The following is a 26294-nucleotide window of genomic DNA, read 5'->3' as shown; positions in this document are numbered from 1 at the left end:
ACTTACCGTAACAGGTGTTATCCAGGGACAGCAGGCAGATATTCTTAACACATGGGTGACGTCACCGACGGAGCCCTCGGTACGGACCTTTTTAACTAGAAGTTTCTAGTTGGCCGCACCGCGCGTGCGCGAGTGCCTTCCCGCCCGACGGAGGAGTGCGTGGTCCCCAGTTAGGATAAGCCAGCTAAGAAGCCAACCCGGGGAGGTGGGTGGGACGTAAGAATATCTGCCTGCTGTCCCTGGATAACACCTGTTACGGTAAGTAACTGTGCTTTATCCCAGGACAAGCAGGCAGCATATTCTTAACACATGGGTGACCTCCAAGCTAACAAAGAGGGAGGTGGGATGGTTGGCCATTATGAAAATAAATTTTGTAACACAAATTGGCCGAAGTGTCCATCCCGTCTGGAGAACGCATCCAGACAGTAGTGAGTAGTGAACGTGTGAACTGAGGACCAAGTGGCCGCCTTGCAGATTTCCTCGATGGGCGTGGAACGGAGGAAAGCTACAGAAGCAGCCATAGCTCGGACTCTGTGGGCCGTGACAGTTCCTTCCAGTGAGAGACCGGCCCGAGCATAGCAGAATGCAATACAGGCAGCAAGCCAATTTGAAAGTGTCCGTTTGGAGACAGGACGACCCAAACGGTTGGGATCGAAAGACAAAAATAGCTGAGGGAATGTTCGGTGAGCTCTGGTACGATCAAGATAGTAAGCAAGGGCACGCTTACAATCCAGCGTGTGCAACGCCTGTTCCCCAGGATGCGAGTGAGGCTTAGGGAAGAAGACGGGCAGCACAATGGACTGGTTGAGGTGAAAAGCTGAGACCACCTTGGGAAGGAATTTAGGGTGGGTACGCAGAACAACCTTGTCATGGTGAAAAACAGTGAACGGTGGGTCGGCAACCAGTGCATGCAGTTCGCTAACCCTCCTGGCAGAGGTGATGGCAATCAGGAAAAGCACCTTCCAGGTAAGGAGCCTAAGCGAAGTTGTGGCAAGAGGCTCGAATGGAGGTTTCATGAGAGCTGAGAGTACCACATTCAGGTCCCAGACGACTGGAGGAGGCTTGAGGGGTGGTTTGATATTGAAGAGCCCTCTCATAAATCTGGAAACCAGAGGATGAGCCGTGAGGGGTTTTCCGAGAATGGGCTCATGAAACGCAGTGATGGCACTGAGGTGGACTCTGATGGAGGTAGTTTTGAGGCCAGCATTGGACAGCGAGAGCAAATATTCCAATACAGTTTCCACCGCTAAGGAGGTGGGTTCCTGATGATGCCGGAGACACCACGAGGAGAATCTGGTCCATTTCTGATGGTAACATTGGAGGGTGGCCGGCTTCCTGGAGGCGTCCAAGATGAGGCGGACCGGCTGAGATAGGTTCCCTGGAGAGGTCAGCCCGAGAGAAACCAAGCTGTCAGGTGGAGCGAAGACAGATTGGGATGCAGTAGAGACTGATGCTGCTGCGTAAGTAGAGTAGGAAACACAGGAAGGAGAATGGGTTCCCTGGAGCTGAGTTGGAGCAGGAGTGAGAACCAGTGTTGGCGAGGCCACCGAGGTGCGATAAGAATCATGGTGGCGTTGTCCTTGCGGAGTTTGGACAAGGTCCGCAACATCAGAGGAAGTGGAGGGAAGGCATACAGGAACCGATCCCTCCAATCGAGCAGGAATGCATCCGGAGCCAGACGGTGAGGAGAGAAGAGTCTGGAACAGAATTGGGGCAGCTGATGATTGTGAGGTGCTGCAAAGAGGTCCACCTGCGGAGTGCCCCATCGAGCAAAGATGGAGAGCAGAGTCGGAGGGTCCAACGTCCACTCGTGAGGTTGAAGGATGCGGCTGAGATTGTCGGCCACAGAGTTCTGTTCGCCCTGGATATAGACCGCCCTGAGAAAGAGATTGCGGTCCGTGGCCCAGGTCCAGATGCGCAGAGCCTCCAAACAAAGGGGGCGAGATCCGGTGCCGCCTTGCTTGTTTATGTAGTACATGGCGACTTGATTGTCTGTGCACAGGAGGAGGACTTGAGGACAGAGGAGATGTTGGAAAGCCTTGAGGGCGTAGAACATGGCTCTGAGTTCCAGGAAATTGATGTGATGACGACGCTCCTGTGGGGTCCAAAGTCCCTGGGTGCGTAGATCTCCTAGGTGAGCTCCCCACGCATAGGGGGACGCATCTGTGGTGATGATCATAGAGTGGGGGGGCAGATGAAAAAGCAGACCCCTGGAAAGATTTGAGGAGTTCAACCACCATTGGAGAGATTGCTGAAGAGATGATGTCACAGAGATGGGATGAGAAAGAAGATCCGTAGTCTGTGACCATTGGTTGGCGAGAGTCCACTGAGGCGTACGAAGGTGGAGACGTGCCAGAGGAAGGACATGCACCGTCGAGGCCATGTGACCCAGGAGGACCATCATCTGTCGGGCAGGAATGGAGGGATGCATGAGCACCTGACGGCAGAGATGGAGCAGGGTCCGCTGGCGATCAGAGGGGAGAAAGGCCCTCATTAGCGTGGTGTCCAGAACTGCTCCAATGAATTGAAGTCGCTGGGTGGGAAGCAGATGCGACTTGGGGTAGTTGATCTCGAACCCCAGGAGGTGGAGGAGAGAGATGGTGTGATGAGTAGCTTGTAGCACGAGTTGAGATGAAGGTGCTTTCACCAACCAATCGTCCAAGTAGGGGAACACCTGGAGGTTGTGAGACCTGAGGAAGGCCGCTACTACTATAAGGCACTTGGTGAAGACCCTGGGTGAGGAAGCGAGGCCGAACGGTAGCACCTTGTACTGATAGTGGTGGTGCAGTACCTGGAACCGCAGGTAGCGGCGAGAACTCTGATTGATGGAGATGTGAGTGTAGGCCTCTTTGAGGTCCAGGGAACATAGCCAGTCGTGATGAGAAAGAAGAGGGTAGAGCGTGGCAAGGGAGAGCATTCTGAACTTCTCCTTGACCAGACATTTGTTGAGGTCCCTGAGATCGAGAATGGGACGGAGGTCTCCCGTCTTTTTGGGTACCAGGAAGTAGCGGGAGTAGAATCCCTGACTCCTTTGATCTTGAGGTACTTCTTCGATGGCATTGAGAAGGAGGAGGGATTGAACCTCCCTCAGGAGGAGGGGGGTTTGGGATGAGTGTGAAGCAGACTCTACGGGAGGGTTGTCCGATGGAAGAGTCTGGAAGTTGAGAGAGTAGCCGTGGCGGATGATGTTGAGGACCCACTGGTCCGACGTGATGACTTCCCAACGGCTGGAGAAAATGGTGAGACGACCCCCGATAGGCTGTGGAAGAGGTAGCGAGGGTGGATGACTGGCTATGCCCTGGAGAGAAGAGTCAAAAGGGCTGAGATTGTTTAGCAGGCTGAGGAGGCTTAGAGGGTTGAGTGGCCTGAGATCGAGCCTGGGCATGGTGCTGCTGTTGACGGGGTCGCCGAGGTTGTTGGGGAGGCGGATTGAGTGGCCTGGCTGAGAACCTCCGCTGATAAGATGATTGAGGTCGATAAGGTCGGGCAGGCGGAGCCTTCTTTTTCGGCTTGATCAGGGTGTCCCACCTGGTCTCATGGGCAGAGAGTTTCTGGGTGGTGGAATCCAGCGACTCTCCAAAAAGTTCATCCCCGAGACAGGGGGCGTTGGCCAGACGATCCTGGTGGTTGATGTCCAGGTCGGAGACTCTGAGCCAGGCTAAGCGACGCATGGCTACGGCCATGGCAGAGGCCCGAGAGGTGAGCTCGAAGGAGTCGTATATCGAGCGGACCATATACTTGCGCAATTGGAGAAGGCCAGAGATGTGTTGTTGGAATAGCGGGACCTTGCGCTCAGGTAGGTACTTCTGGAGGGCAGACAGTTGTTGGACCAAATGTTTCAGATAGAAAGAAAAATGGAAGGAATAGTTGTTTGCCCTGTTGGCAAGCATGGCATTCTGGTAAAGCCTCTTGCCAAACTTGTCCATGGTCTTACCTTCTCTGCCAGGAGGGGTAGAGGCATAGACACTGGAGCCCTGAGTCTTTTTTAAGGTGGATTCAACCAGAAGGGACTCATGGGGCAATTGAGATTTGTCGAATCCAGGAATAGGGATGACACGGTAAAGGTTGTCCAGTTTACGGGGGGCTCCCGGTACCGTGAGGGGATTTTCCAAGTTTTTGTAAAACGTTTCTCGCAGGATGTCATGCACGGGAAGCTTGAGGAACTCCTTAGGAGGTTGCTCAAAGTCTAAAGCCTCTAGAAAGGCTTGAGACTTTTTTGAGTCAGATTCTAGGGGAAGGGACAGGGCAGCAGACATTTCTCTCAGAAATTTAGAAAATGAGGACTGCTCTGGTTTAGAGGTGGCATCGGGTGCCGATGGTTCCTCATCAGATGAGGAGGGATCCTCCTCGGTACCGAGAGGAGTTTCCTCCCATAAGTCAGGGTCCCTGACCTCTGGTGCATGTCGAGACACCGGGGTGGAGGGCGCGGTATGGCGAGTTTTGGACAAAGACTTTCCAGAGCGCACCGAAACGGTACCAGGAGAGGACGACCGGCGTCGATCCCGGTCCCGGGAAGAATGCCGTACCGCCTGGTGCCGAGGAGGATCCAATGTGGCATGGGAATGAACCACCGGATCGACATGGAGTTGTTCGGCCGAAAGGATCGGCATGGAGGTGTTTACAGGTACCGAAGGGGTGGACACCGGGGGCTCGGTACGGGGCTCGGGCCGGTCTGGTACCGGAAGGAGCGGTGCCAGGATAGTGGGCAACAGGTGTTCAAGTTGTTGCTGTAACTGTTCCTGGAGTTGAGCTTTTAAGATGGCCGAGATACGGTCATCTAGGGGTGGCATCGGAACCGCTTTCTTTTTCTTCGGTTCCTTGGATGCCGCTCCACGCCCCGGCGATGAGGAGGCCGATGACGAGGCACTCACCGAGATCGGGGCGGAGCGTTTGCGGGACCGGTGCGATGCCGGTAGGGACGGTGTCGCCACCGTAGCTGGAGGGCGCTCGAGGGAAGAGGAAGGTTTCTTAGCCGGCTTACCTGGCGCCAGCGACGCCGATGTGGGGTCGGTCGGTGTCGAGGTCGACGGTGCCGATTTTTGAGGTACCGCCGTTGAAGTTGAGGAGTCCATCGCCGACTCGGTGCCGAAGAGAAGAGTTTGTTGAATTCTTCGGTTTTTAAGGGTTCTCTTTTGAAGAGTGGCACAGCGGGTGCAGGAGTCCGCCCGATGCTCCGGACCCAGACACTGCAAGCACCAATTGTGTGGGTCAGTGATGGAGATCGGGCGTGCACACCGCTGGCACTTCTTAAAACCGACCTGCGGGGGCATGAAGGGGAAGATAGCCTCCGCAAAATCGAAGCCCGAGGCCTGTATAATGGCAACAGGCCCCGCCGGGGCAAAAACGAAAAAAGGGGAAAAAAGCAAAGTTTTTTTTTTGTTTTTTTTTTTTGGCAAATCAAAGTAAAATAAACCCGAAGGTAAAGAAAGAAAAATAAGGAAAAAAAGCGCGAGCGGGAAGGCAAAAAGTGGTTTCAACGGCCGTTGAAAAAACACACGCGTCTTCTTCGCTCCGCGGAAACGAAGAAACTGGGGACCACGCACTCCTCCGTCGGGCGGGAAGGCACTCGCGCACGTGCGGTGCGGCCAACTAGAAACTTCTAGTTAAAAAGGTCCGTACCGAGGGCTCCGTCGGTGACGTCACCCATGTGTTAAGAATATGCTGCCTGCTTGTCCTGGGATAATCTTAATTATGCTTTTGAGATTCTGGATGTTGCTACCCTTTGGAGTTCTGGAATCTTAATTATGCTTTTGAGATTCTGGAATGTTGCTGCTATTTGGGGTTCCGAAATCTTGGTTACGCTTTTGAGATTCTGGATTGTTGCTACCCTTTGGGGTTCTGGAATCTTAATTATGCTTTTGAGATTCTGTAATGTTGCTGCTATTGGGGTTCTGGAGTCTTGGTTACGCTTTTGAGATTCTGGATTGTTGCTACTCTTTGGGGTTCCAGAATCTTAATTATGCTTTTGAGATTCCGGATTGTTGCTACTCTTTGGGATTCTGGAATCTTAATTATGCTTTTGAGATTCCGGATTGTTGCTACTCTTTGGGATTCTGGAATCTTAATTATGCTTTTGAGATTCTGGATTGTTGCTACTCTTTGGGATTCCAGAATCTTGATTATGCTTTTGAGATTCTGGAATGTTGCTGCTATTTGGGTTTCTGCCAGATAGTTGTGGCCTGCATTGGCCACTGTGGAAACAGGATACTGGGCTAGATGAACCACTGGTCTAACACAGTCTGGGCTATTCTTATGTTCTCCCTCTGTGTGAAGATAAATCAGTCTATTTTAAGAAAATATTTTTATTTCAGAAAAATCAGTACATGAATTTGAGCAAATGAATAACCGCAAGCAACACATATCCAGCACCCAGGAGTGTTGCATTACCCCATATCGCTCAAGCCTCTGCTAACTTGACTGTCATATATGAGAAGAGAATATCACCAGGGTAGGCAGAAGGCAGCTGTGTTGGGGCATTTGGCACCATCAGCCCAAGAGACTGGACAAAGGGGCTCCCAGGGTAGGGGTGTCTCCTCCCCCAAACCTGGCACCCAAGATGCAACAACCCTGTTCTCTCTCTTTTCTCATTTGATCCCCTTTATTGTTGTAAATTTTTTTTTTATCATTGTTCATCACATTGAAGTGTGACTAAGCGATTTATCAAATTTTAAATAAAACTTGATTTGTGCAAAAATTAAGGGTTTTTTTTTTTTGTTTTTTTAATTATCAATTCTTGCCCTAAGACAGAGGGCAAAAATTTCTCCCTTCATGCCAACACAGGAGTCGTGGGCTCATGTAAAAGCAGAAAGGCAGCTTTTCTGTCCAGTCATTAGAACTTTCTCCAAGAAGCTGTGAACAGGAGCAATTCCATAAGCAAACGTGAACAGGAAGTTCATCAGGGCAGGTCTCTGAAGAAGCCAGCCCAGGAGGAAACAAAGATGTAATCCATCTCCTGCTGCAGTCAGGCAGAGATGCCCCAAAAAGACAGAGTGGGGCGGAGGAAAAGCACCTGGGCTCCATCATTCGTACGTCACAACATTTCCTATCCCTGCCTGCTTTATTATCTCCAGCAGAATAAAGGCTAGCATTTCTTTCCCTGAATCCAATTCCCATAAAACTTCAAATGCTCGAGGGATGGCTTGCCACTCAGTTCTGAGACCTGGCTTTGGGCCTGGCATTAAGTTTCACAATTTCCTGGTAATCTTTCACCAGCTCCCGCAGCTGGTCCATGTCTGGATTTATGTTCTCTTCCATCCATTCCTCCACCGTGTCTGCAAAATACACAGCGGCCATATCAGTTCGCAGATCCTGGATCAGCTTCTCCCACTCTTCATTTGCCCTGAGGAGACCAACAAACACCGTCAGCCCTGGGAGTGAACCAGGAACACAATCTACTGCCAGGGCCTCTCCGTCAGAGAAGGCTCCACCACTGCTACTTATCATTCCTATAGTGCTGAAAGGCAAACTTTGGTTATCAGCTGGAGGAAGAGATTAGCATCCCCCCCAAGACACCCTTCAGAGAGAGAGGTATGAGGCATCACCTACTTTAACAATTTGCTGCCAAATCTTTCCATATTGCGAGGATTTGCAAAGCGATGTTTCCTGTGATAACGCGTAAACCATCCACTGATAATACTGGCAGAAACAGAGGAAAGAAATGCATCAGGTCACTGATTCATGGATAGCCCCCACCCAAAACACTCCCACTGCAAGATCTCCCGCTTTCCCAAGTCACAGCTGATAAAATGGGCCCCCTAAAAGAAAAACAAACTCGCTTCTCCAAAATATCCCCCTGAGCTACCTTTTCCTAGAACATGCCCCTCACTATATCCCAGAGCCGCCACTGCTTTATCACTTGTACCTGTAAGATCTGTCCTGGACCTAATGGTGTACCTAGCATATATGACACCCGGGGTCGATCAGTTTTTTAAACAACCCTCCTCTATATGAAAAAAATGATTTTTAGTAAAATCCATGTTTAACACAACAAGGGTGTACCTAGAAAAGTGCAACACTATAAACACTGCAGTGAGCACTAGAGCATCAACACACCAATTATAGAACTAAACAAGTCAAATTAGTAGAGACCAATTCTGCACAGTCAATGCTTTATAGAAAACCAGTATCGTAGGGAAGGAGAGTAGCACCTGGGGTGGTGGCGTTCGGCATCGCCGCAACATGTGCCCCCTACTCTTCCCCACTGTGCCATGTGTCCCTGCCACCCTCTAGAAATGTTTGCCAGGGCAAGCAGCATCTTCCACCTGCTGCTCATGCCAGCCTTGGCTCCCTTCTGACATCATGTCCTGGTCCTACGATCGGGAACTAAGGCTAGCACGAGGGGGAGTATGCGGGGGAGGAGATGCACCAGCACCCCTGTGAAGACAGCGCCTAGGGCAGTCTGCCCCCATGCCCCTTCCTAACTATGCCACTGTAGAAAACCATGTCTTTCATACACACAGAACACAGTCCAGTATGGAATAAGTAATCACAAATTAAAAATAAAAATATGTAGATGGAAGTTAAACTGAACAGCCAAGAAGTTAGACTCTGCATACAATGCAACATCACAAAAACAGTGATGCATGTCCCCTAATATTGTGTAAAATATAGATATATTTGAAATGCAAATTTGAAAAAAAATCTATAAAAAATATACACTAAACCAAAGAACAGCATAATAATATTTTTTATATAATATTTTTCTTATATATATATATTTTTTTTAAATATATAAGTCTTCAGAACTTGCCATCCACCAGCCAAACTATTCTTAGGCTTGTTTTTTGGCTTGTATCTCTTCATCAGCACTGACAGGAAGACTTATTTACAAACGGCTACATTTTACTGCTACAGTGGGCACTGAGTTTTCTGACCGTGCAAACCTTTCAAATGCAGGATTTTTTTTAAAAAAATGTTTTTTTTTGCACATGCATTAAGAACACTGTGTGCCAAACCTTTGCACAGCATTCTAACACACCACTTTCCTGCATCAATTCCTCTATCTTGACGATGATGTCATAAAGTACAATAACCGCAGCACAATCAATGAAATTACATGGAAATTCTTTAAAACAAAATAAGAGAAATTATTTTTTTACTCAAAGGATAGTTACACTCTGGAACTCATTGCTAGATGTACTAATAGCGGTTTAAGAAAGGTTTGAACAAGTTCCTGGAGGCAAAGTCTATAGTCTGCTATTGAGACAAACATGGGGGAACTCAATGCTTCCCTGGGATTGGTAGCATGGAATGTTGATACTCTTTGGGATTCCGGAATCTTGATTACACTTTTGAGATTCTGGAATGTTGCTACCCTTTGGGGTTCCGGAATCTTGCTTACTCTTTGAGATTCTGGATTATTGCTCCCCTTTGGGGTTCCGGAATCTAGCTTACTCTTTGAAATTCTGGAATGTTGCTACTCTTTGGGGTTCCAGAATCTTGATTATGCTTTTGAGATTCTGGAATCTTGCTTACTCTTTGAGATTCTGGAATGTTGCTACGCATAGGAGTTCCGGAATCTTGGTTACGCTTTTGAGATTCTGGATTGTTGCTACTCTTTGGGGTTCCAAAATCTTGCTTATTCTTTCAGATTCTGGAATGTTGCTACTCTTTGGGATTCCAGAATCTTGATTATGCTTTTGAGATTCTGGAATGTTGCTACCCCTTGGGGTTCCAGAATTTTGCTTGCTCTTTGAGATTCTGGATTGTTGCTACTCTTTGGGATTCCAGAATTTTGATTATGCTTTTGAGATTCTGGAATCTTGCTTACTCTTTGAGATTCTGGAATGTTGCTACGCATAGGAGTTCCAAAATCTTGCTTATTCTTTGAGATTCTGGAATGTTGCTACTCTTTGGGGTTCTAGAATCTTGATTATGCTTTTGAGATTCTGGAATGGTGCTACCCTTTGGGGTTCCAGAATCTTGCTTGCTCTTTGAGATTCTGGAATGTTGCTACTCTTTGGGGTTCCGGAATTTTGCTTACTCTTTGAGATTCTGGAATGTTGCTACGCATAGGAGTTCCAAAATCTTGCTTATTCTTTGAGATTCTGGAATGTTGCTACTCTTTGGGGTTCTAGAATCTTGATTATGCTTTTGAGATTCTGGAATGGTGCTACCCTTTGGGGTTCCAGAATCTTGCTTGCTCTTTGAGATTCTGGAATGTTGCTACTCTTTGGGGTTCCGGAATTTTGCTTACTCTTTGAGATTCCGGATTGTTGCTACTCTTTGGGATTCTGGAATCTTAATTATGCTTTTGAGATTCTGGATTGTTGCTACTCTTTGGGATTCCAGAATCTTGATTATGCTTTTGAGATTCTGGAATGTTGCTGCTATTTGGGTTTCTGGAATCTTGCTTACTCTTTGAGATTCTGGAATGTTGCTACGCTTAGGGGTTCTGGAATCTTGGTTACACTTTTGAGATTCCGGATTGTTGCTACTCTTTGGGGTTCCGGAATCTTGGTTATGCTTTTGAGATTCTGGATTGTTGCTACCCTTTGGGGTTCCGGAAGCTTAATTATGCTTTTGAGATTCTGGATGTTGCTACCCTTTGGAGTTCTGGAATCTTAATTATGCTTTTGAGATTCTGGAATGTTGCTGCTATTTGGGGTTCCGAAATCTTGGTTACGCTTTTGAGATTCTGGATTGTTGCTACCCTTTGGGGTTCTGGAATCTTAATTATGCTTTTGAGATTCTGTAATGTTGCTGCTATTGGGGTTCTGGAGTCTTGGTTACGCTTTTGAGATTCTGGATTGTTGCTACTCTTTGGGGTTCCAGAATCTTAATTATGCTTTTGAGATTCCGGATTGTTGCTACTCTTTGGGATTCTGGAATCTTAATTATGCTTTTGAGATTCCGGATTGTTGCTACTCTTTGGGATTCTGGAATCTTAATTATGCTTTTGAGATTCCGGATTGTTGCTACTCTTTGGGATTCTGGAATCTTAATTATGCTTTTGAGATTCTGGATTGTTGCTACTCTTTGGGATTCCAGAATCTTGATTATGCTTTTGAGATTCTGGAATGTTGCTGCTATTTGGGTTTCTGCCAGATAGTTGTGGCCTGCATTGGCCACTGTGGAAACAGGATACTGGGCTAGATGAACCACTGGTCTAACACAGTCTGGGCTATTCTTATGTTCTCCCTCTGTGTGAAGATAAATCAGTCTATTTTAAGAAAATATTTTTTATTTCAGAAAAATCAGTACATGAATTTGAGCAAATGAATAACCGCAAGCAACACATATCCAGCACCCAGGAGTGTTGCATTACCCCATATCGCTCAAGCCTCTGCTAACTTGACTGTCATATATGAGAAGAGAATATCACCAGGGTAGGCAGAAGGCAGCTGTGTTGGGGCATTTGGCACCATCAGCCCAAGAGACTGGACAAAGGGGCTCCCAGGGTAGGGGTGTCTCCTCCCCCAAACCTGGCACCCAAGATGCAACAACCCTGTTCTCTCTCTTTTCTCATTTGATCCCCTTTATTGTTGTAAATTTTTTTTTTATCATTGTTCATCACATTGAAGTGTGACTAAGCGATTTATCAAATTTTAAATAAAACTTGATTTGTGCAAAAATTAAGGGTTTTTTTTTTTGTTTTTTTAATTATCAATTCTTGCCCTAAGACAGAGGGCAAAAATTTCTCCCTTCATGCCAACACAGGAGTCGTGGGCTCATGTAAAAGCAGAAAGGCAGCTTTTCTGTCCAGTCATTAGAACTTTCTCCAAGAAGCTGTGAACAGGAGCAATTCCATAAGCAAACGTGAACAGGAAGTTCATCAGGGCAAGTCTCTGAAGAAGCCAGCCCAGGAGGAAACAAAGATGCAATCCATCTCCTGCTGCAGTCAGGCAGAGATGCCCCAAAAAGACAGAGTGGGGCGGAGGAAAAGCACCTGGGCTCCATCATTCGTACGTCACAACATTTCCTATCCCTGCCTGCTTTATTATCTCCAGCAGAATAAAGGCTAGCATTTCTTTCCCTGAATCCAATTCCCATAAAACTTCAAATGCTCGAGGGATGGCTTGCCACTCAGTTCTGAGACCTGGCTTTGGGCCTGGCATTAAGTTTCACAATTTCCTGGTAATCTTTCACCAGCTCCCGCAGCTGGTCCATGTCTGGATTTATGTTCTCTTCCATCCATTCCTCCACCGTGTCTGCAAAATACACAGCGGCCATATCAGTTCGCAGATCCTGGATCAGCTTCTCCCACTCTTCATTTGCCCTGAGGAGACCAACAAACACCGTCAGCCCTGGGAGTGAACCAGGAACACAATCTACTGCCAGGGCCTCTCCGTCAGAGAAGGCTCCACCACTGCTACTTATCATTCCTATAGTGCTGAAAGGCAAACTTTGGTTATCAGCTGGAGGAAGAGATTAGCATCCCCCCCAAGACACCCTTCAGAGAGAGAGGTATGAGGCATCACCTACTTTAACAATTTGCTGCCAAATCTTTCCATATTGCGAGGATTTGCAAAGCGATGTTTCCTGTGATAACGCGTAAACCATCCACTGATAATACTGGCAGAAACAGAGGAAAGAAATGCATCAGGTCACTGATTCATGGATAGCCCCCACCCAAAACACTCCCACTGCAAGATCTCCCGCTTTCCCAAGTCACAGCTGATAAAATGGGCCCCCTAAAAGAAAAACAAACTCGCTTCTCCAAAATATCCCCCTGAGCTACCTTTTCCTAGAACATGCCCCTCACTATATCCCAGAGCCGCCACTGCTTTATCACTTGTACCTGTAAGATCTGTCCTGGACCTAATGGTGTACCTAGCATATATGACACCCGGGGTCGATCAGTTTTTTAAACAACCCTCCTCTATATGAAAAAAATGATTTTTAGTAAAATCCATGTTTAACACAACAAGGGTGTACCTAGAAAAGTGCAACACTATAAACACTGCAGTGAGCACTAGAGCATCAACACACCAATTATAGAACTAAACAAGTCAAATTAGTAGAGACCAATTCTGCACAGTCAATGCTTTATAGAAAACCAGTATCGTAGGGAAGGAGAGTAGCACCTGGGGTGGTGGCGTTCGGCATCGCCGCAACATGTGCCCCCTACTCTTCCCCACTGTGCCATGTGTCCCTGCCACCCTCTAGAAATGTTTGCCAGGGCAAGCAGCATCTTCCACCTGCTGCTCATGCCAGCCTTGGCTCCCTTCTGACATCATGTCCTGGTCCTACGATCGGGAACTAAGGCTAGCACGAGGGGGAGTATGCGGGGGAGGAGATGCACCAGCACCCCTGTGAAGACAGCGCCTAGGGCAGTCTGCCCCCATGCCCCTTCCTAACTATGCCACTGTAGAAAACCATGTCTTTCATACACACAGAACACAGTCCAGCATGGAATAAGTAATCACAAATTAAAAATAAAAATATGTAGATGGAAGTTAAACTGAACAGCCAAGAAGTTAGACTCTGCATACAATGCAACATCACAAAAACAGTGATGCATGTCCCCTAATATTGTGTAAAATATAGATATATTTGAAATGCAAATTTGAAAAAAAATCTATAAAAAATATACACTAAACCAAAGAACAGCATAATAATATTTTTTATATAATATTTTTCTTATATATATATATATTTTTTAAATATATAAGTCTTCAGAACTTGCCATCCACCAGCCAAACTATTCTTAGGCTTGTTTTTTGGCTTGTATCTCTTCATCAGACTTAAATACTATTTTTCTTATAAAGTGCTCTGTGCAATTCATATGTGTAATTCATCTTGTAAACGCCGCAGCCATCTTTTGACTAAAAGTTATTCAGTCGGGATGCAGCGGAACAAATTAAAAGGGGTAACTCATTAGATAAGAACTTTTTAAAAAAATTATTGCGATATTTACAACCTTTTTCTATTTTTAGGGGACTCGCTCTTGAGAAAACCTCTTGGTGAAACATGTCGAGCTGACAGGTCCCGCCTGACATTTGATTCTTGCTGAAAGCATATTAAATTACTGATGAAGTTAAGTACAAAGTTTTAACATAATTTATAGATATTTGGATTATTACAAAGTTTTGGAAGATGTTTTCACAAGATGAATTACAAATATGAATTGCACAGAGCACTTTATAAGAAAAATAGCATTTAAGTCTGATGAAGAGAAGCAAGCCTAAGAATAGTTTGTCTGGTGGATGGCAAGTTTTGAAGACTTATAAAAACAAAAAATATATATATAAGAAAAATATTATATAAAAAATATTATTATGCTGTTCTTTGGTTTAGTGGGTGTTAAAAATCTACCACATTGTTGAGTAACGGTTGGCTATATATTTACACACTATAAAAAATACAGCCACACAGCTTGCGACCTCAACCACTGCCCTCCATACCTATTAAAAACCTCCAACCTAAAATTCCGCACTCTCCTCATGCAATGGATACATACCATGCTCACAGATGGCCTTTTCTCACAAGACCTCTCCGAAATCATCGTCACCCCGATCTTAAAAAACCCAAAAGGAGCAACAGATCAACCATCCAACTACAGACTCAACATAGCCTCAATTCCACTATATGGCAAGCTAATGGAAGGCCTCGTAGCTAAACTCCTCACCAACTACCTAGAAAACCACAACTTACTCCACACTACCCAGTCTGGATTCAAACCAATTACAGCACAGAGACACTACTGGGATCCCTCCTGGACACAGCTAGACAACACCTCAGCACAGGCAGAAAAATGCTGATTATACAACTAGATCTCACCGTAGCTTTTGACCTGGTAGACCACGACATCCTACTACAAATACTAGATTCAATAGGAATCACAGGTAAGGTACACACATGGTTTCAAGGATTCCTACAATCCAGGACTTACAGAGTAAAGTCAAACAAAGAAAAATCAGAACCATGGTCCAATCCTTGCATTGTACCCCAAGGATCACCTTTATCTCCCACACTCTTTAACCTCTACATTGCATCCCTTGGCACCTGCCTAGACAAATTAGGCCTAACTTCCTATAGCTATGCAGACGACATCACCATTCTCCTTCCTTTTGATCAACCAGCGCCCTCCATGACAGACACACTACACAGAACACAAGAAACCGTAGCAACATGGATGAAAGAACACAAACTGAAACTGAATCCTGACAAAACAAAATTCATCCTCCTCGAAAATAACAAAACCCCAACCATAACAAACCTAGTAATAAACTCAATCATATACCTCATTCAACCCACTCTAAAACTTCTGGAAATGCTGATAGGCAGCCACAAATCAACAAAATAATACAAAAATCATTCGCAGTCATGAGAAACCTAAGGCAAGTTCGAAAATTCTTCGACAGAAACAATTCCAGCTCTTGGTCCAGTCCCTAGTCCTAGGTCTCCTTGACTACTGCAACATCCTCTATCTCCCCTGCCCCGCAACCATGATAAAACAACTACAAACAGTATAAAACACAGCTCTGAGACTTATCTACTCACTGAGGAAACATGACCACATCACAGAGGCTTACCTCGATTCACACTGGCTCCCAATACAAGCAAGAATACTATTTAAATTCTATTGTCTACTATTTAAGACCATAAACGGAGACTGTCCAGCCTACTTGAACAACCCACTAACCAAACAACCACAACCAGACATAGGAGAACCCACACTCCATTCACACACCCTCCAATCAGAAACGTCAAATGAAAAAAAATGTACGATGGCCTCCTGTCCACCAATTCTCCAATTTTACTGATCACGACCCCAGACTACAAAACCTTCAGAAAAGAAATAAAAACCCTGCTATTCAAGAAATCCTTAAAGACAAACTAACACAGCAAGAATCATCTCAATCCCCATAGCAACCTGCTCCACTGCATAATACCATGGGAAATGTCCAGATAACTCCTTATGTAATCCGCCTTGAACCGCAAGATAATGGCGGAATAGATATCACTAATGTAATGTAATTTTACAAATTAACACATAGAAATAAAACAAAAAATGGAAAATAAGATAATACCATTTATTGGGCTAATACATTTACTGGACTAAAACATTTTTCAATTAGCTTTCAGAGGCAAAAGCCTCCTTCCTCAGGTCAGTATAGTATACTGCTGTTATAGCATCCTATCCTGGACCAGACGGTATTCATTCCAGAATGCTGATAGAATTGAAAAATGCTACTGTTAGTAATTGTTCTATTATGACTGAGAACTGGTTGAAAGACAAAAAACAGAGAGTGGGTTTAAATGGTCAATATTCTCAATGGAGAAGGGTAAGTAGTGGGGTTCCCCAGGGATCTGTGCTGAGACCGCTGCTTTTTAACATATTTATCAATGATCTAGAGATGGAAATAACTAGTGACATATTTCTTTACTCAATGTGTTATTAAACTCTGGAATCTGTTGCCAGAGAATGTGGTGAAATCAGTTAGCTTGGCAGGGTTTAAAAAAGATAGGACATTATTAAGATGGCTTGGGGAAATCCACTGTTTATTCCTAGGATAAGCAACATAAAATCTGTTTTACTACTTGAGACCTGGCTAGGTGCTTGGGACCTGGGTTGGCCATTGTTGAAAACAGGATACTGGGCTTGATAGACCTTTAGTCTGTCCCAATATGGCAGCTCTTTTGTTCATACAAAAGTTAGTCAAAAATGTATTAAAATTAGTCCAATAAAAAGATCACCTTATTTCCATTTTCTATTTATAAATGTTTATCAACACAATATTACTTTATCCTAACGCAACAAAAAACAAGAAAAAGAAAATTTTCTTTTTTCTACCTTTGTTATCTCTGGTTTCTGCTTTCCTCATCTTTTCTTCACACTCTTACTTTCATCCACTGACTACCCTCTTTCTCTGCTTCTTCCATCCAGTGTCTTCCCACTTCCATATGGCACCTGCCCTCTTTCTATGCCCCTCCAGAAACTGTCTGCCTCCCCCTTCCATCTCTCTGTTAAAATGCTGGTTGTACAAGGATGCTTTTAAGACTTAATCAACAGAGTCTCTTTTGATCCCATTCTCTGCATAAACTCACTTGTCCTCTGTCTTAGGCTCTGAGAAATTGAATTTTTATAAAAAAAAAGGTTCTTAATTTTCTTTTCAATTTTTAGCAGTACTTTAAAATTTTTTTACCCTCCTTTTGTACTTTCCTTTCATGTGTCCTTTACTAGGCTTATTGTAGTTCTCCCTACTTCCCTTATGTATCAGTACGTCATGTTCGTGTGTGTCTATTGTAGTTAATAATTAAGACCCTGTTTTTAATTGTAAATCGTTTTGAATTAATGATTTTGCGACAACAAAATTTTAATAAAACTTGAAACTTTAATAAACTTAATAAACTCATGATCTGGCATCTATCTTTTTCTGTTCCCTCCCCTTATAGTTTGGAATTGCTGTCTCCTTTCCTACCCATCCCATGATCTAGCATCTCTCTTTTCCTTCCATCTCTCTCCCCCTGCCCCCCCCCTCCCCTGGTTGTTTGGCATCTCTTTCCTCTCCTTTCCTTCCCCCAGGTCTGACATCTCTAAACACGCTGCTTTGGGCTGCTCGCAGCAAAAGTGGGCTAAACACGCTGCCTTTGGCAGCCTGGAAGCTTTCCCTCTGCTGCAGCCTCATGCCTCTGTGGGGACAGGAAGTTAAAGCAGAGGGAAAGCTTGTGGGGCTGCTGAAGGCCATGTGTTTAGCCTACTGATGCTGCCAGGAGACTTGCACCTGAGGCTGGACTAGCATATGAGCAAGGGGTGTGAAAAATAAGCGGGAGGGGGGGGCTGTTGATTTTGTAAAATGTTCAGCATTTGAAGTTGACTATATTGTGAAAAAGAAAAGGTGTAATAAGTAGAACCAACAGAAACTGTAACAGTAGTAATAACATGGGGGAACTGGGTTTGATGGACCATTGGTCTGACCCTGTAAGGCTATTCTTATGTTCTTATGACACTTTGTAGATACTGGGAAGGAGTCAGACTGGGTGCTTACTGGCTTCTGTGGGTCAGTAATAAACTGAAATACTCAAAAGTATCTCAGGCTCCAGACATAGAAGAAATGTCTCAGGTCTGCAATGCACAATGATGACATTGCGAAGCTACCTTCACTGCTGAAAATCGCTTCATTCTTTTCCAATGAAATTGTAAGCAAATCCACCTTTAGGACAAACTGGGGGAGGAGCCTAGTTTTTCCTCCAGGGCCTTGTGATTTTAGGGTTCCCAGCATCCGTCCTGCTGTGATAGAGATGGCTATTTCTTACCCCTCACTGTACAACACCTCCGTAACTTTGGATTTTAGCAGACGATGGATTTGTTCAATCTTCCGGTAGATCTCAGATCCTGCAAATGCACCATTTCCTTCACTAGAGAGAATAAAATCATGTCAGAAATCAGAGTCAGTAGAATCAACATGGAACCACCTCCCCACACCTGGTAATCGGTGTCTTCTGACCATGCAAACTGAACAAGAGCCCCAACTCACATCTGACCATCGGTGTGCTTACCCCATAAGTTGTGCTTCGTCCCCGACAGTGTTCAAATCCAAGCTAAAGGCCCACCTTTTTGAAACTGCTTTCAGCTATAATCTCCCCGACCCTGAAATGTCCTGTCTAAATTAGATTGTAAGCTCTTCTGAGCAGGGATTCTCTATTGTGTGTTAGACTATGCAGCGCTGTATACGCCTTTCAGCGCTATAGAAATAATAAATAGTAGTAGCAGTTAAATGACTGTGGGACATCATTCCCGAAGCTTCACACAATTGGTCAAAGCAGCTCCATCTATATATATAAAATCTGATGTATCTGTGTGTGTGACCCCCTTCCCACCCCCACAGTAGTTTTTCCAAGATAGTAAGTGATATGTATACCAAGTTTGGTTGAAATCTCTCCATGCGTTTCAGAGTTATGCTGGAACATACATACAATTCTAACACACCACCAGTGATGCTGTATTATCTTGCCAGAAATTTCACTCTGCCATCTACCACAAAGGCCTCAGAACTCCAGCATTACAAGAAATAGAGAGAATCACTAAATCCGGTTTGGAGGCTGGTTTTTTGACCAGACAGGAGTTTAAATATTTAAATGTTCAAAGCCCCTATTGTCTGGCCCTATACACTCTTCCAAAAATTCATAAAACTATGCAAGACCCTCCTGGGAGGCCAAAGTTTCGGGCAGAGGTTCATTGCTGGAGCCACTTTCTAATTTTGTGGACTTTTTTCTAAGACCCATGGTCAGTAAAGCCTCTTCATATATACACGACTCTACAGACTTTTTACAGAGGATCTCACATATTAGTTTCACAAATCATCAAGAAATCCTGTTGGTAACTATGGACGTCAAGTCTTTGTATACTATTATTCCCCAGCAGGAGGCTCTAGAGATTATAGCACATTGGGCTGGATTCACAAAGCAAACCAATCGTGTACCGATTGGTTTGCGACCCCTTAGCGACCTCGGCCCGATTCACTTACCTCTCTGCCGACCATCCTCTGATCCGTGCATGCAAATGAGGGCAATGGCATGCAAAGTAGGCAGGGACGCGATTCACTAAACAAAACCCTGCAACACCGACTGGGCTGGCCAATCAAAAAAAAGTGACTGCTGAGGACCAGTCGCTGAAGCCCTTTCCAGCTGCCCTTCTCTCTGCTCTGTCAGCCCCTATCCTGCAGCTCCGAACACACTACCTGCCTGCCCCGAACGCGTCTGCCTCCATTCCCCGCACTACAAGCCCGTGGTTTTAACCCGCAGGTTTAAGTGGGTTAAAACCACGGGCTCCAATAAAACTATCGCCTATTTTTTGTTTTTTAAATCTATGCCAGCCCTGAGGTCTAGTGCATGCACAGACCATCTACAGATGGTCTGCGCATGCACTGGGATTGCTATCGAGCGATCACCCCCATCTGCATACCGGGGCTTCGAGAATTCTTCGTGAATCTAGACCATTATTTGGATGGGGAGGATCATCGTATACCCACCTCTTTTTTTGCTAGAATTAGCTGAATTGGCCTTGCCAAAAAATTTTTTTCAATTTGAGGGTCAGTATTACCAACAGACCTTGGGTGTTGCCAAGGGGGCCACCATGGCACCATCAATTGCTAACCTCTTCATGACTCATTTTAAAGAGCAGTGTTTTTCATCATCTCCATTCTACACCTCTATTCAAGTATGGACTCAATACATAGACGACATATTCTTTATCTGGACTGGGTCAAGAACGTCTTTCGATGAGTTTGTGGTTTGGTTTAACTCAAGACATCATAAAGTCGAGGTAGAAATGGTATGTGATCCTATGGAGATATCTTTTTTACATGTCAGCATTACACGGGTGGGAAATCAATTGGAGACTACAGTTCACAGTAAGTGGACAGATCGCAACACAGTTTTGCACTTCTCAAGCTCACACCTATCCCATTTTAAAAGAAGTCTGCCAACTTCACAATTTTTGAGATTTTGGAGAATTTGTTCAACTATAGAAGAGCATAAGGGCAAGTCTGTGGACTTGATACAGAAATTGCTTCTGCGGGGATATCCGAGACCCCTGGTACACAAAGCATACAAACGGGCCTTATAAGCCAATAGAGATTATCTGCTTCAGCAGAATCAGGTAAATATACTGTAGACTCAGAAGCAGTGGCCACTTGTACTTTGAAATATGGGACACATACTGACATTGTATCCAAGATTGTAAGGAAGCATTGGCGCATGATCTCTATTGCCAACTTTTCAGGATACTCGGCTACAGATAGCTTATAGAAGAGAACGTAATCTCAAAGAGGTATTATGCCCTATTTTACATAATATGAGTGTACAACAAATCGAAGAGGGAGGGCATAGTCCTTGTGGGAGATGCAAAACATGTGATTTTACTCTCTCCAATAGAACATACACGTTAAGACACAAAACTAATTGTGATATTGATTTTGTGGTATACTGTTTCATCTGCCCGTGTAGAATGTTGTCCATTGGACAAACTTCCAGGAAGTTTCGACTTAGAGTAAACGAACACCGCAGTGCAATCAACAGATGCATAATGGAAGCACCTATGGTGAAACACTGCATGCACTATTCGCACCAGTTCAGTGATCTTAGATGTTTCATTGATCGTATCCTGCAGAATATACGAGGAGGAAATAAGAAGCTTCTGCTTCTGAGGAGGGAACAATTATGGATATACAAACTACACACAGTACAACCTGCAGATCTAAACACAGCTATTGATTGGATTTATTTTTACTGACTCTTTTCCAAGAACACTGTTCAATCTGGTTCAAAGTTGTTCTGTCCGAATTACTTTACTGTTCTTTTCGCAGTGGGAGTTCCAAAGGTTTGTCTCCAATGGCTATTCAGTAACATTACAGCTTCAGCCAATCACAGTGCACTTAGAGGCTGTCAGCTGTTTTTTATAAACGCAACGCTTACAATTGAAGGCAGGACAGGCATTTTTCCTGCTCATCCAGGTATGTTTTTGAATTTGAGTTCGGTGTAAGCAGTGACAGTACTGAGCTGATTATATACTTTGTTTTTTAGAGCCTTGATGAGACGATACTCTTATCGTGAAACGTTGGCCATTGTCGGCTTTTACAACACAGTGGCAATAAGCTGCGGCTTTCACCAGGCTCCATCTTCAGCTCTAGCGCTTCAGTACACGGGACTGTGGCAACAGTTATGGACAGCATTTACTACAACAATATAAAGATAAGTTCAGTCTATTTAAAGTTATTCATTTATTTATGTATAGCACAATCGCAGCAGTAGAATAAGGGTTTTTCTGGCTGATGATCGAAGCATGGGGAGAGCTTACATCAAGTTTCAACTCTCACCCATAGTCCTGGTGTTGACACACCCAGTGGCTTCTGAGGCCTTTGTGGTACACTTCCCACTCCCTATTCGCAGTTTCGACTATTCGTGATTTTTTTCCCCAGACCCCCCCCCCCCCCTGAGAATCGCTCATTGGCAGTCCACATCGAAAAAAACAGACCCTGGGACTTTGCGATCGGAGGAGGAGGGGGGAGATCGGAGGAGATGATCGGAAGCGGGCGACTGGAGGAGGAGGAGGCGATTGGAGGCGGAAGAGGCGAGCAGCCGCCCCAGGAGCATGGACTTTACCTGTTGGTCTAGCGGTGACGTGGAGCAGGAGCGTTCTTCCTACACTCCTGCCCTGTGCAGAGCCTTGATGTGAGTAACTGTGATCTCACGAGACTACAATGGGAGTTCCTGTTGTAATCGCGTGAGACCACAGGAGCTCACAGCATGGCTCTGTATGGGGCAGGAGTGTAGGAAGATCGCTCCTGCCCCGTGTCACTGCTCGACCACCAGGTAAGGGCCAGGGGTAGGTCAGAGCCGGCCCAAAAGTTATTCGCGAATTTTCCCTATTCACGTGCCAGCTCTACCCCTAACCCCTGCAAATAGGGAGGGAGAAGTGTATATGGCAGAGTGAAATTTCTGGCAAGATAATACAGCATAACTGGTGGTGTGTTAGAATTATATGTTCCTTTTTACCCCCAGTTCCTCCATTGTAGTAGAGTTTTTGTGGAACACACACACCAGACACACACTCCAGATACTTATTTTGTATCTGGAGTCACAAGGAGCTACAGTGGGAATTGAACCCGGGTTTCCTGGCTCTTAGGCCGCTCTTCCTCTCCAGGAACTCAGGGTTGCTCCTTGTGATCCTGGAGAGGGTATAGACAGACTGAAAGCCTTCTAGGGCAGAGAATGGCCTGAGAACCTGTAATTAAACAAGCCTCAAGTGTGGGTTTACACAGATGAGTAATAAGACCAAGAGAGGAGAAAGTTATGGGGGAGAGAATACCGAGAGAACGGGGATCCTCCCAATGTAGAAATTATGTACCCAAAACTGAGGCAAATCATAAAGTGCCCTCTTCCATTATGATAAACCAAAATAAAGGAGATGAATGGAACTGTCTGCCAGTCAAGTAGGGCTGCTAACAGGTAATAGTCTGCACTCTCGCTCTGTTCCAGCTCTCATCTAGCACTTTCTCTCACTCTGAAGTTTCTCATGATAGAGTAAACAGATCCCTGACATCACCTTTGAAGTCTGCCTGTGAATGATAAATATGGAAGCTGAAGTATCAATGCCAGCACCACTGAGCTTTGCCCCACAAGGAATGGGCCTTAGCTCCTCCTGTAGACACCTTAGCAAGCCCCTTCCCTCCTCAGGCCATGAATCATGAAACGCATACCAGGAGTCTCCTTCTGTATCGATATTGTTGAAGCCCAGTGTCTCCAGGATGTTCTTTCTAGCTGCCTCATTGTAGCCACCTAAAGCAGAAGATCAGACATGTTACAGAGCTAGAAGGTGCTGGGCACTTTCTAGGGTTCAGCTGGCAGGGCAAGGGGGCATGTTCCAAAGATCGGCAGCAGGGAAGATGGCACAGGGACTGTTTATCAGTCTACTTATTCCCCTCAGCATCTATATCTGCTACTAAATGTTCTCTAATCAAACATGGAAAACCAGAAAAGGTGGCAGCTGAGTGAAAGAGCGGAGCGCTTACCATTCACCAGGGTCTGCAGAGAGATGGCCAGTGAGGGAATCCCTACAGGGAGCAGCTCACACAGGACAGAGTAATGATCATACCTAAAGCAACAGAGAAAGGTCACTCCGACCCCAGGACAGGACATGTGTGCGCATACAGTTAGTCAAACACTAGCCCATACACAATATCATTGTATTTACCCAGGAGCGCAAGCTCTTTGGCTATATTATATGTATCTTTACCACTAAGCACACTAATCTTTGAAAGAGACATTAAATAAAGAGTTTGCCTCACAGTGAGCAAATAGGTGTGTCAGTCCAGCAAAACAGGTTATGAGATTTGCACCAGGCCCTAACCAGTTCAGAGGCAAATAGGAGAGGGAGTGGCAGAAAACTGGCTTTCCTTCATCACATGCCAAGGCGAGCAGGACAAGCCAAAGGAAAACAGAAGAGCAGAATTTTAAGATCCTTAAAAAGCTCCTGCAGGTCCTCTTCACCCCTGGAAACAGCCATGTCAGCAAGAGGGCCACACTGGAGACAAAATGTGCTCTCAGGGTCTGTACTGCTCATAGTGCCCTTTAGGTCTGTCCATGAGACAGGAAACATGGGATTAGATAAATGCTAAATTCAGATAACTGGTTAGACTCGATCGCTAGAAAATGATCACGTATCAAGGGCACATCTGGCCTCCAATCCAATTCAGAAGATGCCTACAAGACCTGCAATCAGTCCTTGCTTGAACATCTCTCCACTGCCTGCTGTCTCTCACTTCTCAGGCTCTTTTGACATTTCTAAACCCACTCCGTGCATGTCATCTCCAATGTAGACCCAGGGATTCAGCTCATATCCTCGGTCCCAGTACCTCTTAGACCTCTTCCCATCGGCCTTTCAAATGCTCCTCTGCCACCTCTTACCTTTGCCAGCCAGTGAGCGCTATGCCTTGGAAGCGGATGCCTGGGAATTCCGGCATGGCCTTGATCACCTGTAGCCAGCACAGGTGGTTCTTCAGGTGGTGATTCAGGGGAGTCCAGATCTGCGCCACTCCTGTGGCACCCTTAAAGGCACTCGCAAACCAGACAGTTTTAAATCCACTTTGTTCATACTTTGAAATTAGATTTTCTGGAGGAAACAAAAGGCAGCACAAGTGCTCACTTAGCACACAGCATCCTAGAGTTAACAAATCGACGGTACTTTCTAACCAACATGAAAAGATACTCTGCAGTAATATTGCCAACATTTAAGGTCTAAATCCTGAAAATTCCTGTAAAGATCCCTGACCTGCATGCTAAATCACAAGATATAGTCAGCTGCTAACTGGCAGGCACCTTATTCCAGAATCCAGAGGATCTAGAATGAGAAAATGATATTAAAAATTGAACTAAGGCCAGTACTGGGCAGACTTGCACGGTCTGTGTCTGTATATGGCCATTTGGTGGAGGATGGGCTGGGGAGGGCTTCAATGGCTGGGAGGGTGTAGATGGGCTGGAGTAGGTTTTAACGGAGATTTCGGCAGTAGGAACCCAAGCACAGTACAGGGTAAAGCTTTGGATTCTTGCCCAGAAATAGCTAAGAAGAAAAAATTTAAATTGAATCAGGTTGGGCAGACTGGATGGATCATTCGGGTCTTTATCTGCCGTCATCTACTATGTTACTGTGTAGCTAAGTGGTGTCTACAATGATTAAATGTCATCGTTATCATATGCTTAGGTCTGATGCAGTAAGAGAAACCTAAACAAATCTATTTTCACAAGAAACATCTATACCTTACATATCAACCTCCTCAACGTACAGTTCCAGCTGCAGTCTAATGCCAAAGTCGACAATAGATTACTCACAAATACACACTTCTTATTATTAATCCCCTCTTTTAGAAACTCATGGCGTGGGTTTTAGCGCCGGCAGCGGTGGTAACTGCTCCTTTGAGTGTGGGAGCATTTACTGCCACTGCTGGTGCTAAAACCCACCCTATGCGTTCGTAAAAGAGGGGGTAAGTTTTCATTCTATCTTGCTATGGGATGTACTAAAGAAAACCATGAAAATAATCATCCAACAGTCTCAACAATATTACAAAAAACAGGAAATCATGTGAATTTTCAAGGCCGCATAAGAACCTAAGAAAAGCCTTCCTGGGTCAGACCAATAGCCCATCAAGCCTACTAGCCTGTTCTCACGGTGGCCAATCCAGGTCACTAGTACCTGGCCAAAACCCAAAGGGGGAAACTCCAATAACTACCCGTAGGAATACAGAGCTTCTAAAAATGATTGCAAGTCTTGGACACAGCTCGGTGTTTCTGACCACAGGTATTTGTGGTCAGAGACAGATGCACAAACCTGTACCCTGTTTAGGGAGCTGTTTTTTGTCATTTACCTTTGTCTTCGTTTAGAAATCTAGTAAGAAAATAAATGAATAAAGCAGATTCTGGGGCCTTCCAAGACACCATAACTCCAGAGGCATCAGGCACTCACTTGTTTGCACAGTATTTTCTTGAGGTTTGTTTTTTTGTTTGTTTTTTTTTGCAATTCCTAAGTCTGTGGTTTTCAGCAGTATCGGACCCCGGAAGAAGAACCGAAAAACAGCCCGTGTCGGGTCTATGCCAAAATTTATATACAGTATAATCTCATTATAACGGACTCGCTTATAACAGAACCTCACCTATAGCGGACGAGGTCTGCTGGTCCTGGCCGAGCACCATTATAAACATACAGAAAATCATAGGATATAGTGGACTCGCATATAATGGACTTTCAGATATAATGGACAATTATTTTGGTCCCCAGAGCCGCTTTCAGCTGTAGTTTTATTCAGCTATAATGGACATGCAGGCTCCGCCTACAAGGCGCATGGTGTGCCGGTGAT

The 26294-nt window shown here is 45.2% G+C and overlaps 1 protein-coding gene across 5 annotated transcripts in view; it reads right to left on the bottom strand.

The window, feature by feature from the left end:
* Positions 1-6282: 6282 nt before the first annotated feature.
* LOC117369221 (hexosaminidase D-like) overlaps positions 6283-26294 on the bottom strand; it is an 81041-nt gene continuing 61029 nt past the window's right edge. For 4 of the 5 annotated variants that reach the window (XM_033963439.1, XM_033963436.1, XM_033963437.1 and 1 more), the window contains 7 exons: positions 24352-24556; positions 23457-23539; positions 23145-23223; positions 18202-18303; positions 12424-12513; positions 7546-7635; positions 6283-7339 (listed from right to left, as the gene is read on the bottom strand). In XM_033963439.1, the coding sequence (XP_033819330.1) occupies positions 7147-7339; positions 7546-7635; positions 12424-12513; positions 18202-18303; positions 23145-23223; positions 23457-23539; positions 24352-24556 (842 nt within the window). In that variant the 3' untranslated portion in view covers positions 6283-7146. Of the gene's footprint in view, positions 7340-7545; positions 7636-11588; positions 12218-12423; positions 12514-18201; positions 18304-23144; positions 23224-23456; positions 23540-24351; positions 24557-26294 lie in introns of those variants that run through there. The other variant, XM_033963438.1, reaches the window with a different exon arrangement.

Source organism: Geotrypetes seraphini, chromosome 11 (assembly GCF_902459505.1).
Source record: "Geotrypetes seraphini chromosome 11, aGeoSer1.1, whole genome shotgun sequence".
Taxonomy (NCBI): Eukaryota; Metazoa; Chordata; class Amphibia; order Gymnophiona; family Dermophiidae; genus Geotrypetes; species Geotrypetes seraphini.
The sequence above is the reverse complement of the archived record's forward strand: the minus strand, read 5'-3'. Positions and strand labels throughout refer to the sequence as shown.